The sequence below is a fragment of the Salmo trutta genome, chromosome 19 (genome assembly GCF_901001165.1).
Source record: "Salmo trutta chromosome 19, fSalTru1.1, whole genome shotgun sequence".
Lineage (NCBI taxonomy): Eukaryota > Metazoa > Chordata > Actinopteri > Salmoniformes > Salmonidae > Salmo > Salmo trutta.
In genome coordinates, this window is record NC_042975.1 from 43,605,236 (window position 1) to 43,625,605 (window position 20,370).

At 43.8% G+C, this 20,370-nt stretch overlaps 1 protein-coding gene across 1 annotated transcript; it reads left to right on the top strand.

Moving 5' to 3' along the window:
• Positions 1–1,530: 1,530 nt before the first annotated feature.
• Positions 1,531–9,767, top strand: LOC115154656 (cofilin-2). Its single transcript, XM_029701106.1, has 4 exons — positions 1,531–1,638; positions 8,149–8,459; positions 8,559–8,635; positions 8,756–9,767. The coding sequence occupies exons 1-4, from the start codon at positions 1,636–1,638 to the stop codon at positions 8,866–8,868; spliced, it is 504 nt and encodes a 167-aa protein (XP_029556966.1). The 5' UTR covers positions 1,531–1,635; the 3' UTR covers positions 8,869–9,767.
• The last annotated feature ends 10,603 nt before the right edge of the window (positions 9,768–20,370 follow it).

A 20,370-nucleotide genomic window follows, 5' to 3' on the forward strand; every position in this document is an offset into this window, starting at 1 on the left:
AGGCGGTGTCAGAGGAAAGCCCATAAAATTGTCAGAGACTCCAGTCACCCAAGTTATAGACTGTTTTCTCTGCTACCGCATGGCAAGCGGTACCGGAGTGCCAAGTCTAGGACCAAAAGGCTCCTCAACAGCTTGTACTCCCAAGCCATTAGACTGCTGAACAATTCATAAAAATCACCACTGGACAATTTACATTGACAACGCCTCCCCCTCTTGTACACTGCTGCTACTCGCTGCTTGTTTGTTGCCTATGCCTAGTCACTCTGCTCCCCACTGACTCGGTACCGATGCCCCCTGTACATAACCTCATTACTGTTATTGTGTTACTTTTTATTTTAGCCTACTTGGTAAATATTTTCTTCTTCTTCTTCTTCTTCTTGAACTGCACTGTTGGTTACGGGCTTGTAAGTAAGCATTTCACGGTAAAGTCTACACTTGTTGTATTCGGCGCATGAAGCAAATCAAGTTTGATTTGATTTGACTTAACAACGCCAGCTTGGGACTAATTTGAATGGGTGCCAATGGGGAGAGGCAATACGGACACGCCTGGTGCCCAAATTGATGACGTATGTCGCACGGTTGAGAGTCGAGTGGAGACGAATGGAGTTAGTTCAGTCAGTCGTCCTGGTGAGCCTCGTTTATGCTGGCAACAACAACAGCATGGCGCTAATTAAAACTTGTAAAAGAAAGTGATGTTTATTACGATAGGAAAGGGAGAAATAACTTGTAGTATTGTTCACCATCTGGATGTCACCGTTACATGCCAATTAGCTAATGTAATATCAAGCCGGTGTGGATGACAGGTGCAACAGTATTCGCTTCACCGGGCAGCTGTATCACATGTCGCTAGCGGTAGATACGTGGCCAATTTGTTTCATCGCACTTGATTATACAGTGCCTTCAGAAAGTATTTAGACCCCTTGACGTTTTCCACATTTCTTACGTTACAGCCTTATTCTAAAATGTATTCAATTGTATTTTGTGTAAGCTCTGACGAAGGCATTGAGGCCGATACGTAAAGCGTATTAAAAGAGCTGTGATACTATCAAGAGCAGTGTGGGGGTTTCTTCTTTTTTCTCTGCTAAATTACTTTTTAAATAATTTTAAAAGCCTCATTATATTAAGAAAGCGTTCCGCCAGATGCTGGTTGCTAAAAATCGAATAGTTTGCCTAATTTCAGTTGATGTGACAAAACAAGCAAGTAAAGTGTAGAGAATCAATCCCATAACGACAAATATTTCAGCTGCTTGAAGCTGGTGTACAAAACTGAAAATAAAAAATGCACCTTAAGAACGGGAAGCATAGAAATAGTGCACAAAAACCTATCTACCGCTTCTTAGACTTGCGTTCAGTGAGAATGACAGATCTATAACTCACATGTACATTTGGTCGGGTCGCACAAAAAAGGTATACACGGCAGCTTTAAAATGATTAAAGTAATATTCCCTCCCGCGCCAATAGCAGATTGTGAGGATTTGTTTAACGTCCGTACCACAGCAGGGGGCGTGGCCACCGTGAAACGTCATTCCGTGAAAAACTATGCCTGTCAGTCGCGTTCTGCGTTTCTGGTGTTGTCCGAGGCTGCGAGCTCAAGAGGAACGACGTTTCAGACGCTGATAGACAAAAGACCCAAACATGGTAACGTTACGATTGTTTCACATCGCTGTAATTTAGTTATCCTAAATATACACAGTAGCTGGATTGGGGACGGGTACTTACTTGGCCCGTTGAACATGAAATTGGGATTTTATTTCGCACCATAGTTTCACAGTCGATGAATATTGGCTGGATGGATAGCTAACTAGGACCACACATTTACCAACTGGCTTGTAACGTTAATTTCAATTACATTGTCAGAGTTAACTCGTTTTAACCTAGCCCCTCGGCATTTCATCTCTCAACCATGCTGGCATGAACTAGTGCATGTTGGCGTCCTTGGTAGTAGCTAACGCGTCGCCACATAAGCTACCTTGTTAACTGTTAGGCCTCTTGTTAAACAGACGGCAAATTTTTTTTAGCGAACTAACGTTACGCTATCCAGCATTGGTAAGTATAACCAGCTAACGTTACTATATTGCCTTTGAATTTAACAACGGTTATGTTAGAGCAAGACCGTGCCAGATAGCTGTTGAAGCGTTAGCCTTACTAGTACCGGTGACTACCGCCTGTTCCAGCTGACCCCACCCTTACTGCAAGTACAAGGAAGTGTACCATAACTAGCTAACAACCTGCCAATGTTCTTAGAATATGATGAAATACGTCTATGGACTTTGTTCAGTGTCGTCTATTGTTCACTGCGTGTGTTCACTTCTTAAACAATTTCAGTGATCATTGAGGGTTGGTTAGCCGCACAAACTAGCAAGCCATGGAACACTGCCACAATTTCCCTCTTACTTGACTTGCGCTTATAAAACCGCGCGCCAGTGTTTTCTAAAGCCTCGTTCACAATGTCCCTGTATACATCGTGACCTATTTCATTACGCCGTACATCTTTAAAATCTTTTCCCACTACCGAATGGATAATATTTGTGTATATATATATATATATATATATTTAATAATTATCCCAATATATATATTTTTAATAATTATCCCAATATATATATTTTTAATAATTATCCCAATATAGGCCAGAGCCTGTCGTTTCCAGTGAGACTAAATTAATCATAGTGGGCAGAACAAACAAGGTGCCAAGCACGAGCTAGTGATATCCTATTGGTTGCATATTTCTGTAAGGAAATGCCTGCTTAGTGAAGTGCACATGTGCAAAAGCTAAATTCGCCCTTGCACGCCTAAACAATGCACTTTTTTAGGATCTTTGGCGAAGGGTAAAGATTCCAAATGCAGACCACTCTGTTTGTTACAGATTCTAGTTTTGGAAACAGAAAACTGTATGGAGATCAAATGTTTAATGGATGAGGAAATAAGCAGAACGTCGACCAAAACGCCATCTTCCCCCACTGCCGGCCACTGGGTTTCTCTTATCACCATATTTAGTAGTGAAGGAAAACACCAACCAGATGCTTCACATTTATACATCCAGTGAAATATCTTGCTCATTGTTCTATATGTGAATCAAATCAAATTGGCACATGTGCTGAATACAACAGGTGTACACCTTATCATGAAATGCTTACTTACAAGCCCATAACCAACAATGCAGTTTTAAGAAAGTACTTAATTAAGAAAATATTTACATAAAAGTAACATAATAAATTAACAATGAAGCTATATGTACTGGTACTGATTCAATATGTGGGGGGTACAGGTTAGTCGAGGTCATTTATACATGTAGGTATGGGTAAGCCTTCCCTGTAGCTCAGTTGGTAGAGCATGGTGTTTGCAACACCAGGGTTGTGGGTTCGATTCCCACGGGGGGCCAGCACAGAATTTTTTTTTAATGAAATGTATGCATTCACTACTGTAAGTCACTCTGGATAAGAGTGTCTGCTAAATGACTAAAAATGTAAATGTAAAGTGACTATGCATAGATAACAAACAGTGAGTAGCAGCAGTGTAAAAACAAAAGGGGGGGTGTCAATGAAAATAGTCCGGGTGGCCGTTTGATTAATCGTTCAGCAGTTTTGTGGCTTGGTGGTAGAAGCTGTTAAGGAGCCTTGTGGACCTGGACTTCACGACTCTCTTGACCCGCTCCGATTCTAGTTAGTTGTGCACGACTCCAGGATTTGAGTTGACTCTAACTCGTGTGGTTGGCGTCAACTCTAGCTCTACTCCCAAAACATGCTGAAACGGATGCGCTCACACACACCTCATTATTGCATAGTCCTTCTAGGAAGACTACATTTGTGTTCATGAGGACTGACATGAACATGATGCTGCCAATTTGTCTATAAAATTCATATTTGGTTTGAATCTAGAAGGTCATGTGTAGGAACTGCAATATTTCAGTGATATTTTCTGTGTGCAGCCTTGACGGATCCCACAGGATGATGCGGCGCACTCTACGCTGTTAAGCCTATTCTTTGCCATGTTATAGCCATATTCAGACGGGTATTACTACACTTTGGTTTTGTAATGATTATTGAAGCTTGTGCGTTATTCCAAAGGACGATTCACACATGATTAGTTTTTTCCAAACTGCTCCCAGTAATTCTTACTTTTTTCAAATGTAATTGACTTATGACTGAAGCCTGTAGGTTTTTATTGCAGACATGAAGATATTTCACCGTCATGTCTAGACGATAATAGGCTGCACTGATAACTCGTGCTTGGCTACCAAATGTATAGTTCTCCCCATAATATTTACATTGAAGTGTGATCATAATCATTATGGTAGACGTCCTGCCTAATAACAACTATTGAACCGTATTTGCACTTGACCGTTTATAGATAAGAAGGTGAACTTGCCATTTCCAAAAAGGTTAGCAATGATGCTGCTTTGCGATCAATTGCCTAGGACGGGGCTCTCCATACCTATTCGTGGAGAGCTACCATCCTGTAGGTTTTCACTCCAACCCTAATCTAGCACATCTGATTTAATAATTAGCTTGTTGATAAGTTAAATCAGGTTAGTTACAGCTGGGGTTAGAGCAAAAACCTACAGGAAGGTAGCTCTCTAGGAACAGGGTTGGAGAGCCCTGACCTAAGACTTACACAGCCAGCCAGGGTTTCATTAAAAGCTATAGGGGATACTTTTTATTGCACATTAGGCCTAATTAAACTGACACATTTGGCGTTGTTCAACTTCAATTCACTGGCACTGATGTATTGCTTAGCCATTTTCATTGATAGATACAGATGACGGTGCTATAGCCTATGCTCACGGTTCTGACTCTCTGCCTCGCCTGCTCCTCTTTCTCTTTGCAATGAAAATGCTGGTGTGTGTAGAATAGCTCAGCCTACTCATTGATTGTCCCTACTTTAGTGAACTTGCGCAAGACATTGCAAGCCAAGAAATTGCGAAATATAGCATTTAGATAGCCTATTGCCTAATTCATTTGATTACCAATGCACAGTTCTGGCTGTGCCCCTACCATCTCCCTCACTCGCTAGCTTGCTCTTTCTTTGCTGTGGAAGATACAAGAGTTTGTTCTCGAAGTAAACTATGGAAAATAGTTGCCACCATTGCAGAAATACTGAATCTTAGATTCCGCTAGCAATCGACTCCTAAGCTTGACACCCAGACATGGCAGTTGACGGTCGAGGAATCTATTTTGTAGTCTACTCCCCACTGCTAATTGTAGTGTTGTTAACGCTAAATAGAGGAGAGCATCTCGTTAGACATCCCATTTATTTTGGGAGATTGCAAAATATGACCAGAATAAATATTGTTTCAGGTGATAATAAAACATGTTTTGTTTAATTACTTTCTGTAACTTTATAGCTGGGTAGATTGACACCACTAGTGAGCAACCCATTTTTTTTAATTTTTTAACCTTTATTTAAATAGGCAAGTCAATTAACATTTCTTATTTAGAACTGGCGGCATACCAAAAGGCCTCATGCGGGGACGGGGGCAGGGATTAAACATAACATTTATTAAACATCTAACACATGACAACACAGCATGGTAGCAGCACAATATGGCAGCAGCACAGGGTACAAACATTATTGGGCACAGACAACAGCACAAAGGGCAAGAGGTTAGAGACAACAATACATCACCTGACGCAGCCACAACTGTCAGTGTCCATGATTGAGTCTTTTAATGAAGAGATTGAGAAACCCGTCCAGTTTGAGTGTTTGTTGCAGCTCGTTCCAGTCGCTAACTGTAATAATTATCATAAAAAAACAATACTTTGCCTAATTGGGCTAGATGTGCTGCTAGCAACCCCCCCCCCCCCCCGGACAACATCCGGTGAAATTGCAGAGCGCGAAATTCAAATGACAAAAATCGTAATATTAAACATTCATGTAAATACAAGTGTCATACATTTTAAAAGCTTAACTTCTTGTTAATCCACCCGCTTTGTCAGATTTCAAAAAGGCTTTACGGCGAAAGCACACCATGCGATTATCTGAGGACAGCGCCCCGCACACAAAAGCATTACATTTCCAACCAAGCAGAGGCGTCACGAAAGTCAGAAAACGTGATAAAATAAGTCACTTACCTTTAAAGATCTTCATCTGGTTGCAATCACAAGGGTCCCAGATACATAACAAATGGTCCTTTTGTTCGATAGTCCTTTATATCCCAGAAAAGTCTTTCATTGGCGCACTACTCAGTAATGCACCGGTTTCCCTCATTCAAAATGCATACAAATTAATCTTGTAAGTTACTAAAACTTCTTCCAAACATATCAAACAACTTTCCTAATCAATCCTCAGGTACCCTAATATGTAAATAAATGATCAAATTTAAGACTGAGAATACCGGAGATAAATAATGAAGTACGCGCCCTCACCGGAACGCGCAACAAACACTACAGCCAAAATGGGAGCCACTTACTAAAACTACAAATTCTAGCTCATTTTTCAAAAAACAAGCCTGAAACTCTTTCTAAAGACTGACATGCAATCTTGGAGGTATTTCTCTTATATTCCCATTGACAGCCATAGTAATCAAGGGTGAGCCGGGGAAAAAACTATTTCTGGATGGATTTTCTTTGGGGTTTTGCCTGCCATATCAGTTCTGTTATACTCAGACATTATTTTAACTGTTTCAGAAACTTTAGTTTTCCATCCAATACTACCAATTATATTCATATCCTAGCTTCTGGGCCTGAGTAACAGGCAGTTTACTTTGGGCACCTCATTCATCCAAACTTCTGAATACTTACCCCTAGCCCGAAGAAGTGAACTCCAATAATTAGTTGCATGGACTCAATAATAGTGTGCAATAATAGTGTTTAACATGATTTCTGAATGACTACCTCATCTCTGTACCCCACACAATTATCTGTAAGGTATTTTAGTCAAGCAGTGAATTTAACAGATTCAACCACCAAGACCAGGGAGGTTTTCCAATGCCTTGCAAAGAAGGCCACCTACTGGTAGATGGGTAAATAAGAAGCAGACATTGAATATCCCTTTGAGCATGGTGAATTTATTAAATACACTTTGGATGGTGGATCAATACACCCAGTCACTACAAAGATACAGGCATCCTTCCTAACTCAGTTGCTGGAGAGGAAGGGAAATGCTCAGGGATTTCATCATGGTGACGTTATAACAGAGTTTAATGGCTGTGATGGGAGCGAACTGAGGATGGATGAACATTGTAGTTACTCCACAATACTAACCTAAACTAATACAAATATTCCAAAACATGCATCCTGTTTGCAATAAGGCGCTAAAGTATAACTGTGGCAAAGAAATTCACTGTCCTTAAAACCCAAATGTTATATTTGGGGTAAATCAATACATCGCTGAGTACCCCCCTTTATATTTGCAAGCATAGTGGTGGCTGCATCATGTTATGGGTATGCTTTTTATCGGCAAGGACAAGGGAGTATTTTTTTTAGGATGCTTAGATATGGAATAGAGCTAAGTACAGGCAAAATACTAAATGAAACCTGGTTGTCTGCTTTCCAACAGACGCTGGGAGGCAAATTCACTTTTCAGCAGGATAATAACTTAAAACACAAGGCCAAATATACACTGGAGTTAATTACCAAGACATTGAATGTGGCTTAGTTTTGACTTAAATTGGATTGAAAATCTATGGCAAGACTGATCATCAACCAACTTGACAGAGCTCGAAGAATAAAAAAATAAAATAAATGTGTAATATTGTACAATCCAGGTGTTCAAAGCTCTTAGACTTACCCAGAAGACCACCAGCTGTAATCGCTGCCAAAGGTGATTCTAGCATGTATTGACTCAGGGGTGTGAATTTATGTAAATGAGAATTCTGTATTTCATTTTCAATACATTAGCAAAAATGTCTACTTATGTTTACATTTAGTCATTATGGGGTATTGTGTGTAGATGGGTGGGGAAATTATTTACCTATTTTGAATTCGGGCTGTAACACATCAAAGTGGAATAAGTCAAGGGCTGTGAATACTTACTGATGGCACTGTAACTGATGACAGTTGCTCAATCTTTTCTGGCCCCGTAAAGTCAACTGATATGGACAGTGCAGGTGTAAGATGCTCAAATTAGCAGTGCAATGGCAGATAGTGATTTATGAAATGCGTGGATCTCTTGGGTTCCCTATGCATTAAAGATTGTTTTTCTCCTTAGGCCTCTGGGGTGACAGTGACCGATGAAGTCATTACAGTCTTCAACGAGATGAAGGTGCGTAAGGCCCAGGCGAACGAGGACGAGAAGAAGAAGCGGAAGAAGGCGGTGCTGTTCTGCCTGAGCGAGGACAAGAAGCACATCGTCCTTGAATCGGGTAAGGAGATCCTGACTGGCGACGTGGGTACCACCATCGCAGACCCCTACCTGCACTTTGTCAAGATGCTGCCTGCAGACGACTGTCGCTACGCCCTCTATGACGCCACCTACGAGACCAAGGAGACCAAGAAAGAGGACCTGGTCTTCATCTTCTGGTGAGTGTCAACTGTTAAGCACTGGGTTTAAAAAGTCAGTTTGATTACAACTAGGAATGAAGAACCTTGTGGTCATCTCTCCTGTTCTCTGTATCTCAGGGCCCCAGATGGTGCTCCACTGAAGAGCAAAATGATTTACGCCAGCTCAAAGGATGCCATTAAAAAGAAATTCACAGGTGAGCGCTATGTTTTTAGGTTGAACGAATCGTAATACTGTCCAACCGCTGTGTGAGTATGTCTAGGCTTCATTTGTCAAATTTTTTTTCTTCACATTTCACCACTTTGTTCAATTGTAGGTATCAAGCATGAATGGCAAGTTAACGGTTTGGAGGACATCAAAGATCGGCGAACCTTAGCAGAGAAGCTTGGAGGCTCGTCAGTGGTCACCCTTGAAGGTGGGCCTGTATAAATCCCATCTCGGGTATGATCTGAGGCCTACAGGGAAAGAAAGAAAACAGAAATGTAAATCCCATGGGTATGGCTGTTCATTCCAGTATGATAAGGAATTAGGTGGGGGGGGGGGGTTTAGAGTACAAATTTGAGGGTGTTGGGGGTATGGTATTTTGTTGTGGAGAAAAATCAAGCATGCTGTTTCATGGTTTACATTTGTGGTTATCATTCCACTTGTCACAATGAAGAACACAGACACATCTTAAATGGCAATTTGTGATGAAGGATTATGACGAAATAGATGATTTGTCACCATTCCCGAGATTGGCCTTGCAATTTCCAAACTCATGAAGAATGAAGTCTAATGGATGAAAATTTGCCCTTGCAATTTCCTACTAATGAACAAAATGGGTTTTACAGAATGACCTTTTAACAGATGAGTACTGGTTATGTCTCTTGTTTGGAGGGGTATCTGGATCAGGCAGATGAAAGAAACTAACGAGCAAGCCTATGACCAACCCACTGAGTTAACTTGTTAATTTATGCACTCTGTTCACACATATCTGATGGTAATTCCTGTATTGCCAAATTAGTTATTCTTTAGCATGTCTAGCTAAATCTAGTTTTATTTTCCAGCATGCTTCCAGTAAAATTCAAATTCCAAAACTTGACTTTATTCTACTAAGTTGTTATTTCCAAAACCTTTCAGCAAACGGTAAACGAGCTGTGTACAAAAAATGCATTCCATTTTTCATGATGAAATTTCAGAACAGCTTGAACAGAGTCAGGGGTATGTAGTAGTGTGGGTGGCACAAGTTGGAAGAAGCCTATGAAAGCAAGTAAAGTGTGGATGTATATGTGGGTGTTCTGTTTTTGTCTCCTTATGTCTAAATAAAGAAAATGCACTTACATTTACTAGCTGCTGCCTGTAACGTGTTTTCTTTGTCTATGGTTAATTGTCCTTTCCTTTAAGTTTTTACATTTTTCAACTGATAGTCTATTTGGATGCCTCAATATATTAACAAATTATTAGTCTATTCATGGTGCATTTTTTAAATTAATCTTTTACATTTAATAGTGCACATAATTATAGCCCACACAGCTCAGTGGGGGGAAAGTGTGCAGGCCATGCAATGTTTGGCTAAGTGGTATATCCCCACTAGTGATGGGCATTCTGAGTCTTTCCTGTGAGCTGTAGTCTTTGGCTCCATTCACGTAAAAGAGACCCATCCAGGGCCGTCTCCAGGCATAAGTGACATAGGAACTTATCCCAGCTATGAAAGCTGCCAGAGCGTGGGGACCGCTGTCCACCTGATCTCCCAAAAGCCTGGCAGGAGTGAGACCCCTTCAATCCAGGGCAGTAGCTTCAGCCCGATGTGACGTACACAAACTGACACTCAATTGCCTGATTGACTGGTCATGTTGGAATACCTATACTAGCGTACTACATATATAAACTGCATACTATTTACTCATCACATACTGTTGAGTAAAAAGTATGCAGTATGCCAAGGCCGCAACACAGTAGTGGCTCTAAATTGAGTAAGTGGAGTGGGGCTGAGTGCGGGGGGATTTCTCGAATTCAGCAGACATGCATCGCATTAACAAGGCTTATAATAGCTTATTTCCAATTTTAATGCTTTCTCTAAACTCAGAGGTATAGGCAGACTTTCACGTTCAACCTATACCATAGTAGCCCATCTATCATAATTTTACAAAGGACTGAAGACAGAAACCGGTTCCATTTCAACACATGTATTAGTGATACCAGTGCTATCGACGCCAGGACAGCGGAGTCAATCACCACCTTCCGGAGACACCTGAAACCCCACCTCTTTAAGGAATACCTAGGATAGGATAAAGTAATCCTTCTAACCCCCCCTTAAAAGATTTAGATGCACTATTGTAAAGTGGTTGTTCCACTGGATATAAGGTGAATGCACCAATTTGTAAGTCGCTCTGGATAAGAGCGTCTGCTAAATGACTTAAATGTAAATGTAATGCTATAACATAAATCCAATCCAATAGCCTAGTACACACAAACAGAACCGCTGGACATCAACCTAAAGTAAAGCACTGATCATTGGGAACGAGATCAGAATGACTGCTAAGGCTTGACCCATAAATTAAGTAGCCTTGCCTACAGAACTAAAACAATCCACATGTTCAAATCAAAAGACCTGATTAACATGACATCAGTAACGCAGCCACATCCCGAGTCCCCGGCGCTGACACACTCAGGAATCAGAAGATGGTTTACTATTTAAATCAAATGTCCAGTGGGAGGTGCTGTCCAGGCTTAACCATGGAAACTCTTATGTGAAATGTACACTATATATACAAAATATGTGGACACCTTTTGAAATTAGTGGATTTGGCTATTTCAGACAAGCGTTGCTGACAGGTGTATAAAATCTAGCGCACTGCCATGCAATCTCCATAGACAAACATTGGCATTAGATTGGCATTACTAAGCTCAGTGACTTTCAACGTGGCGCTGCCAACAAGTCAGTTTGTTACATTTCTGCCGTGCTGGAGCTGCCCCAATCAACTGTAAGTGCTGTTCTCTGGAGTGATGAATCACGCTTCACCATCTGGCAGTCCGACGGAAAAATCTGGGGTTGGCGGATGCCAGGAGTACACTACCTACCCAAATGCGTAGTGCCAACTGTAAAGATTGCTGCAGAGGGAATAATGTTCTGGGGCTGTTTTTCATGGTTCGGGCTAGGCCACTTAGTTCCACTGAAGGGAAATCTAAACACTACAGCATACAATGACATTGAAAATGATTCTATGCTTTCCACTCCATTCAACATCGAGTGGAAAGCCTTCCCAGAAGAGTGGAGGCTGTTATAGCAGCAAAGGGGGGACCAACTTCATATTAATGCCCATGATTTTGGAATGAGATGTTCAACATGCAAGTGTCCACATACTTTTGGTAATGTAGTCTATATATACTGCTCAAAGAAATAAAGGGAACACTTAAACAACACATCCTAGATCTGAATGAAATAAATAATCTTATTAAATACTTTTTTCTTTACATAGTTGAATGTGCTGACAACAAAATCACACAAAAATAATCAATGGAAATCCAATTTATCAACCCATGGAGGTCTGGATTTGGAGTCACACTCAAAATTAAAGTGGAAAACCACACTACAGGCTGATCCAACTTTGATGTAATGTCCTTAAAACAAGTCAAAATGAGGCTCAGTAGTGTGTGTGGCCTCCACGTGCCTGTATGACCTCCCTACAACGCCTGGGCATGCTCCTGATGATGTGGCGGATGGTCTCCTGAGGGATCTCCTCCCAGATCTGGACTAAAGCATCCGCCAACTCCTGGACAGTCTGTGGTGCAACGTGGCGTTGGTGAATGGAGCGAGACATGATGTCCCAGATGTGCTCAATTGGATTCAGGTCTGGGGAACGGGCGGACCAGTCCATAGCATCAATGCCTTCTTCTTGCAGGAACTGCTGACACACTCCAGCCACATGAGGTCTAGCATTGTCTTGCATTAGGAGGAACCCAGGGCCAACCGCACCAGCATATGGTCTCACAAGGGGTCTGAGGATCTCATCTCGGTACCTAATGGCAGTCAGGCTACCTCTGGCGAGCACATGGAGGGCTGTGCGGCCCCCAAAGAAATGCCACCCCACACCATGACTGACCCACCGCCAAACCAGTCATGCTGGAGGATGTTGCAGGCAGCAGAACGTTCTCCACGGCGTCTCCAGACTCTGTCACGTCTGTCACGTGCTCAGAGTTGAACCTGCTTCCATCTGTGAAGAGCACAGGGCGCCAGTGGCGAATTTGCCTATCTTGGTGTTCTCTGGCAAATGCCAAACGCCCTGCACGGTGTTGGGCTGTAAGCACAACCCCCACCTTTGGACGTCGGGCCCTCATACCACCCTCATGGAGTCTGTTTCTGACCGTTTGAGCAGACACATGCACATTTGTGGCCTGCTGGAGGTCATTTTGCAGGGCTCTGGCAGTGCTTCTCCTGCTCCTCCTTGCACAAGGGCGGAGGTAGCGGTCCTGCTGCTGGGTTATTGCCCTCCTACGGCCTCCTCCACGTCTCCTGATGTACTGGCCTGTCTCCTGGTAGCGCCTCCATGCTCTGGACACTATGCTGACAGACACAGCAAACCTTCTTTCAACAGCTCACATTGATGTGCCATCTTGGATGAGCTGCACTACCTGAGCCACTTGTGTGGGTTGTAGACTCCGTCTCATGCTACCACTAGAGTGAAAGCACCGCCAGCATTCAAAAGTGACCAAAACATCAGCCAGGAAGCATAGGAAGTGAGAAGTGGTCTGTGGTCCCCACCTGCAGAACCACTCCTTTATTGGGGGTGTCTTGCTAATTGCCAATAATTCCCACCTGTTGTCTATTCCATTTGCATAACAGCATGTGAAATGTATTGTCAATCAGTGTTGCTTCCTAAGTGGACAGTTTGATTTCACAGAAGTGTGATTGACTTGGAGTTACATTGTGTTGTTTAAGTGTTCCCTTTATTTTTTTGAGCAGTGTAGTAATTTTCATGTTTTTTTAATATGTTGACTTGTAAAAAAAAAAACAATGTGAAACCCATAAGGAAAGCATTTATTTTGTAGAACATACACCTTTCTTATAATATTTATAGATGACTCATAATTAATATATTTTACTCAAATATGTCATACCATACCAATGTAGGAAATTCACCACAATTATGTATTCAATGGTGTATGTCATATAAGACATAAGCTAACGCATATACAAATACACCACTTACAAAATCTTACCAGATCCTTATGAGAGAACTTATTCGATTTTTGTACGAATTATCTTCTTCTGCCATACAAGATTCTTATTTAATTTTCATGATTATTTTCCATATGGGTGGGTCTAAAATAATTTATAAGAGATCATACAAAATGTTTTCTCAGGACTCATTTGTTGAATGTGTAAAACATGTTGGTCTGTATGAGGAAGTGAATCCAGATGCAGCACTGGAAGTATTTGTACATTTATAGCCAATTGTTGACAAGCATGGAACGAACTGTGAGAGCTGTTAGAGCCTCCTGGATTGGTGATGAATTTAACAATTGTATGGTTCAAAGAAATTATGCCAAAGAGGTGACAAACAAATAAGGCTGTTCAGCTGATTGGTTGACATACTGTACATTTAGAAATGTTGTGACTAAAGTTAACAAAAATTATATTACCAAAACAAGATAAATTACATAAAACACAATGGAAAAAGACTTTGGATTACATTTAATGATTGTAACGGCTGTTGAATGGAGTAGACCAAGGCGCAGTGTGGTTAGTGCGCCTCTTTGTAATTTAATGAAAAAAAAGAGAACACTTTACAAAATAAACAAAAGACAACAGCCAAACAGTTCTGTCAGGTAACAAATGACTAAACAGAAAATAACCACCCACAAAACCCAAAGGAAAACAGGCTGCCTAAGTATGGCTCCCAATCAGCAACAACGATATACAGCTGTCCCTGATTGAGAGCCATACCCGGCCGAAACAAAGAAATACCAAACATAGAAAAAAGGACATAGAATGCACACCCCAACTCACGCCCTGACCAACCAAAATAGAGACATGAAAGGATCTCTAAGGTCAGGGCGTGACAGTACCCCCCCCAAAGGTGCGGACTCCGGCTGCAAAACCTAAACCTATAGGGGAGGGTCCGGGTGGGCATCTACCCGTGGTGGTGGCTCAGGAGCAGGACGCAGACCCCTCTTCACCGCTGGCTCACCCCACTTTAATGGCTCCCCTAGAGCGTGGTCTCTTGCCGCCGACCACGGACTGCAGCGGGCCCCGGACTGGCGGGCGACTCTGGCTGCGCCCGGCTGGCGGGCGACTCTGGCTGCGCCCGGCTGGCGGGCGACTCTGGCTGCGCCCGGCTGGCGGGCGACTCTGGCTGCGCCCGGCGACTCTGGCTGCGCCCGGCGACTCTGGCTGCGCCCGGCGACTCTGGCTGCGCCCGGCGACTCTGGCTGCGCCCGGCGACTCTGGGCTGAGGAGCGTCTCGGCAGGCTTTGGACTGTGGGCCGTCTCCAGACTGTGGGCCGTCTCCAGACTGTGGGCCGTCTCCAGACTGTGGGCCGTCTCTAGATGGGGCACTGTCGCCAGAAGCTCTGGACGGGGCACTGTCGCCGGAAGCTCTGGACAGGGCTCTGTCGCCGGAAGCTCTGGACGGGGCTCTGTCGCCGGAAGCTCTGGACGGGGCTCTGTCGCCGGAAGCTCTGGACGGGGCACTGTCGCCGGAAGCTCTGGACGGGGCACTGTCGCCGGAAGCTCTGGACGGGGCACTGTCGCCGGAAGCTCTGGACGGGGCACTGTCGCCAGAAGCTCTGGACGGGGCACTGTCGCCGGAAGCTCTGGACGGGGACTTTCCGTAGGCCTTGCTCTGGTCACAGGCACAGGACTCAGCAGGCTGGGGAGACATGCAGGAGGCCTGGCTCTGGGAGCAGGCACAGGACGCACCAGGCTGGGGAGACTTGCAGGAGGCCTGGCTCTGGGAGCAGGCACAGGACTCACCAGGCTGGGAAGACATGCAGGAGGCCTGGCTCTGGGAGCAGGCACAGGACTCACCAGGCTGGGGAGACATGCAGGAGGCCTGGCTCTGGGAGCAGGCACAGGATAGACCGGGTCCTGGAGACGCACTGGAGGTCTGGAGCGCACGGCCTGCACAACCCGTCCTGGCTCGATGCCCACTCTAGCATGGCACTTGCGGGGGGCTGGCCTATAGCGCACCGGGCTATGAGCGCGCACTGGAGACACCGTGCGCTTCACAGCATAACACGGTGCCTGACCAGTACCACGCTCCTTCCGGTAAGCACGGGGAGCTGGCTCAGGTCTCCAACCTGACTCTGCCACACTCCCCGTGTGCCCCCCCCAAAACATTTTTTGGGGGCTGCCTCTCGGGCTTCCTTGCCAGCCGTGTTCCCTCATACCATTGCCGTTGGTCCTTTTCTCTGCTGCCTCCGCTCTTCTGAGTGCCTCTAACTGTTCCCATGGGAGGCGATCCCTTCCGACCAGGATCTCTTCCCAAGTGTAGGATACCTTGCCATCCAGGATGTCCTCCCATGTCCAGTCCTCCTCTCCACGCTGCTTGGTCCGCTTGTGGTGGGTGGTTCTCTAATGGCTGTTGAATGGAGTAGACCAAGGTGCAGTGTGGTTAGTGCTCATCTTTGTAATTTAATGAAAAAAGAGAACACTTTACAAAATAAACAAAAGACAACAGCCAAACAGTTCTGTCAGGTAACAAATGACTAAACAGAAAATAACCACCCACAAAACCCAAAGGAAAACAGGCTGCCTAAGTATGGCTCCCAATCAGCAACAACAATATACAGCTGTCCCTGATTGAGAGCCATACCCGGCCGAAACAAAGAAATACCAAACAGAAAAAAGGACATAGAATGCCCACCCCAACTCACGCCCTGACCAACCAAAATAGAGACATGAAAGGATCTCTAAGGTCAGGGCGTGACAATGATATCATGGGTATAAAACCCAATTCATCTCCATCGTTCAATGAAGTTGATGGGTCATTTATAACTAAATCTTTCGATGTTGCCAATCATTTCAATGACTATCTCACTAGTAAAGTGGAAAAACTAAGAAGTGAAATGACAACATTGAACAGTGAACCATCATATTGAATAATGAAAGAGAAGGATAGTTTAAAAAAAAAATTGGGAAAGTTAGTGTGGGAGAGGTGAAAAAACTATTGTTTTCCACCTAATAATGACAAGCTACCAGGTATAGACAACCTTGATGGGAAATTATTGAGAATGGTAGACTGTATTGATTTGCTATATCTTTAACCAAAGCCTAAAGGAGTGTGTGTGTCCACAGGCGTGGAAGGAAACTAAAGTAATTCCACAGCCTAAAAATTGGAAAGCACCCTTTGCTGGCTCTAACAGCTGCCCAATCAGTTTGCTGCCTGTTCTTATTACACTGATGTAGAGAATTGTGTTTGACCAATTACAATGCTATTTCTCAGAGAATAAGTTAACTACTGACTTTCTGCATGCATATAGAGAAGGGCACTCAACTTGTACTGCACTGACTCAGATGACTGATGACTGGTTAAAGTAAATGGATAATAAGATGATAGATGATCGTTAGATTTCAGTGCAGCCTTTAATGTTATTAATCATCAATTGTTATTGAAAAAAATCACTTGCTATGGCTTTACATCACCTGCCATCACATGGTTGGAGAGTTATTTATCCAATAGAACCCAAAGAGTGTTGTTCAATGGAAGTTTCTCTAACATCAGATACAGTGCATTTGGAAAGTATTCAGAGCCCTTGACTTTTTCCACATTTTGTTATGTTACAGCCTTATTCTAAAAATATATATATTTTACATTTCTCTAAACAATCTACCCACAATACCCCATAACATCAAAGCATAAAGTTTTGAAAATGTATTTAAAGTTACAAATGGAAATATCACATTTTACATAATTATTCAGACCCTTTACTCAGTACTTTGTTGAAGCACCTTTGGCAGCGATTACAGCATCGAGTCTTCTTGGGTATGACTCTACAAGCTTGGCATACCTGTATTTGGGGATTTTCTCCCATTCTTCTCTGCAGGTCCTCTCAAGCTCTGTCAGGTTGGATGGGGAGCGTCGCTGCACAGCTATTTTCAGGTCTCTCCAAACATGTTCGATTGGGTTCAAGTCCGGAGAATCTTGTTTCTCATGGTCCGAGAGTCTTTAGGTGCCTTTTGGCAAACTCCAAGCGGCCTGTCATGTGTGTTTTACTGAGGCGTAACTTCCATCTGGCCACTCTACCATAAACGGCCTGATTGGTGGATGGAGTGCTACAGAGATGGTTGTCCTTCTGGAAGGGTCTGCCATTTCCACAGAGGAACTCTGAAGCTCTATCAGAGTGACCATCGGTTCTTGATCACCTCCCTGACCAAAGACCTTCTACCCTGATTGCTCAGTTTGGCGGAGCGGACAGCTCTAGAAAGAGTCTTGGTGGTTCCAAACTTCTTCCATTTAAGAATGATGTCGGCCACTGTGTTCTTGGGGACCTTCAATGCTGCAGAAATGATTTGGTACCCTTCCCCAGATCTGTGCCTCGGCACAATCCTGTCTCGGAGCTCTACAGACAATTCCTTCGACCTTACGGCTTGGTTTTTACTTGGTTTTTGCTCTGACATACACTGTCAACTGTGAAACCTTATATAGACAGGTGTGTGCCTTTCTAAATCATGTCCATTCAATTGAATTTACACACAGGTGGACTCCAATCAAGTTGTAGAAACATCTCAAGGATGATCAATGGAAACTGGATATACCTGAGCTCAATTTCGAGTCACATAGCAAAGGGTCTGAATACCTACAGTACCAGTCAAAAGTTTGGACACACCTATTCATTTAAGGGGTTTTTCTTTATTTTAATATTTTCTACATTGTAGAATAATAGTGAAGACATCAAAACTATGAAATAACACATATGGAGTCATGTCGTAACCAAAAAGTGATAAAAAAAGCTGATGACAGCTTTGCACACTCTTGGCATTCTCTCAACCAGCTTCACCTGGAATGCTTTTCCAACAGTCTTAAAGGAGTTCCCACATATGCTGAGCACTTGTTGGCTGCTTTTCCTTCACTCTGCGGTCTAACTCATCCCAAACCATCTCAATTGGGTTGAGGTCAGGTGATTGTGGAGGCCAGGTCATCTGATGCAGCACTCCATCACTCTCCTACTTGGTCAAATAGCCCTTACACAGCCTGGAGGTGTGTTGGGTCATTGTCCTGTTGAAAAACAAATGATAGTCCCACTAAGCACAAACCAGATGGGATGGCGTATCGCTGCAGAATGCTGATTCCATATGTGTTATTTCATAGTTTTGATGTCTTCACTATTATTCTACAATGTAGAAAATAGTAAAAATAAAGAAACACCCTGGAATGAGTAGGTGTGTCCAAACTTTTAACTGGTACTGTATGTAAATAAGTATAATAATAATTTTTGTTTTGAATTTTTAAGACATTTGTGAAAATTTCTTGAAAACAGTTTTGACTTTGTCATTATGGGGTACTGTGTGTAGATTGATGAGTTGCTTTGGGCCGTTATTTTTACAAATGATTTGCCACTGGTCTTACACAAGTTACTATTTATGCAGATGATTCCACAATCTACATGTCAGCACCCAATGCCAGTGAGTTCACTGAAGTTTTAAATAAGGAGTTACAGTCAGTATCATTCTAATTGGAGGCCATATTTAGTTGAGGTTTGTTTCACTTGTGTTTTGTGGGTGGTTATTTCCTGTATAGTCTGTGCACCTTATGGGACTGTTTCGTCGTTTGTTTCTTTTGTTTAAGTGTTATTTCTAATAAATTAAGAAGATGAGCACTTTACCCTCTGCGCCTTGGTCCAATCCTTACGACACCCGTGACAGAACCACCCACCAAAAAAGGACCAAGCAGCGGAAGAAGGAGCAACAGGAAAAATATTTGGAGTCGTGGACATGGGAGGAGATCTTAGACGGAAAGGGACCCTGGAGACAGGCTGGGGAGTACCGGCGACCGAGGGAGGAACTGGAGGCAGCAAAGGTAGAATGACGTTTCTGCGAGAGGAAATTAAGGGAGCTACATGAGGCCGAGAGGCATCACGGGGAGTTGGGCAGAGTCAGGGTGGAGTCCTGAGCCAACTCCCCGTGCTTACCGTGGGGAGCGGGTGACGAGGAGAGCACCGAGCTACGCAGAAATGCGCATGGTGTCGCCCATACGCATGCACAGTCCGGTGTGGCCAGTACGGGCTCCGCAGCGTTGCCGGGCGAGAGTTGGCCGGCAGCCAGAGAGAAGTGCGCTGGCGCAGCGCATCTGGCCACCAGTGCGTCTCCTCAGTCCAGCTTACCCTGCGCCTGCTCTACGCACGGCAGCCCTCACTCTCCAGCACAGCCCAGTTCGCCCTGTGCCAGCGCTCCGCCCGTGCCGGGCTACTGTGACCACTCAGCCAGGACGGGGTATGCCAGCCCTGAGTTCCAGACCGCCGGTGCACCTCCACGGCCCAGTGTGCCCCGTGCCCGCTCTGCGCACCCAATCTCCTGTAAGTCTCCCCAGTCCGGGGAGACCGGTCCCAGCTCCACGCAGGAGGCTTCCTGCAAAAATCAACTGTACTAGTTGTTCAGGCTCTGGTCTTGTCCCATCTTGATTACTGTCTGGTAATATGGTCAAGTGCAGCAAAGCGAGACCAGCAAAGCTGCTGCTGGTTCAAAACAGAGCAGCATCCTTGCCCTTAACTGCACATACAGAACTAACATCAACAACATGCACCCCAGTCTTTCCTGGTTGATGAGAGATTAACTGCTTCTCTTTTAGTTTTTATGAGAAATATTAATGTGATGAAAATTCCAGATTGTCTGCATAATCAAATAACATTCAGCTCAGACACCCATACATACCCCACAAGACATGCCACCAGGGGTCTCTTCATGGTCCCCAGGTCCAAAAAGGAATTCACAGTAACGATCACATGGAACTC

Coding starts and splice junctions, on each gene's coding strand:
- LOC115154656 (XM_029701106.1), top strand. Junction 8,460..8,558: donor GACCTGGTCTTCATCTTCTG/GTGAGTGTCAAC, acceptor TCTGTATCTCAG/GGCCCCAGATGGTGCTCCAC. Junction 8,636..8,755: donor CATTAAAAAGAAATTCACAG/GTGAGCGCTATG, acceptor GTTCAATTGTAG/GTATCAAGCATGAATGGCAA.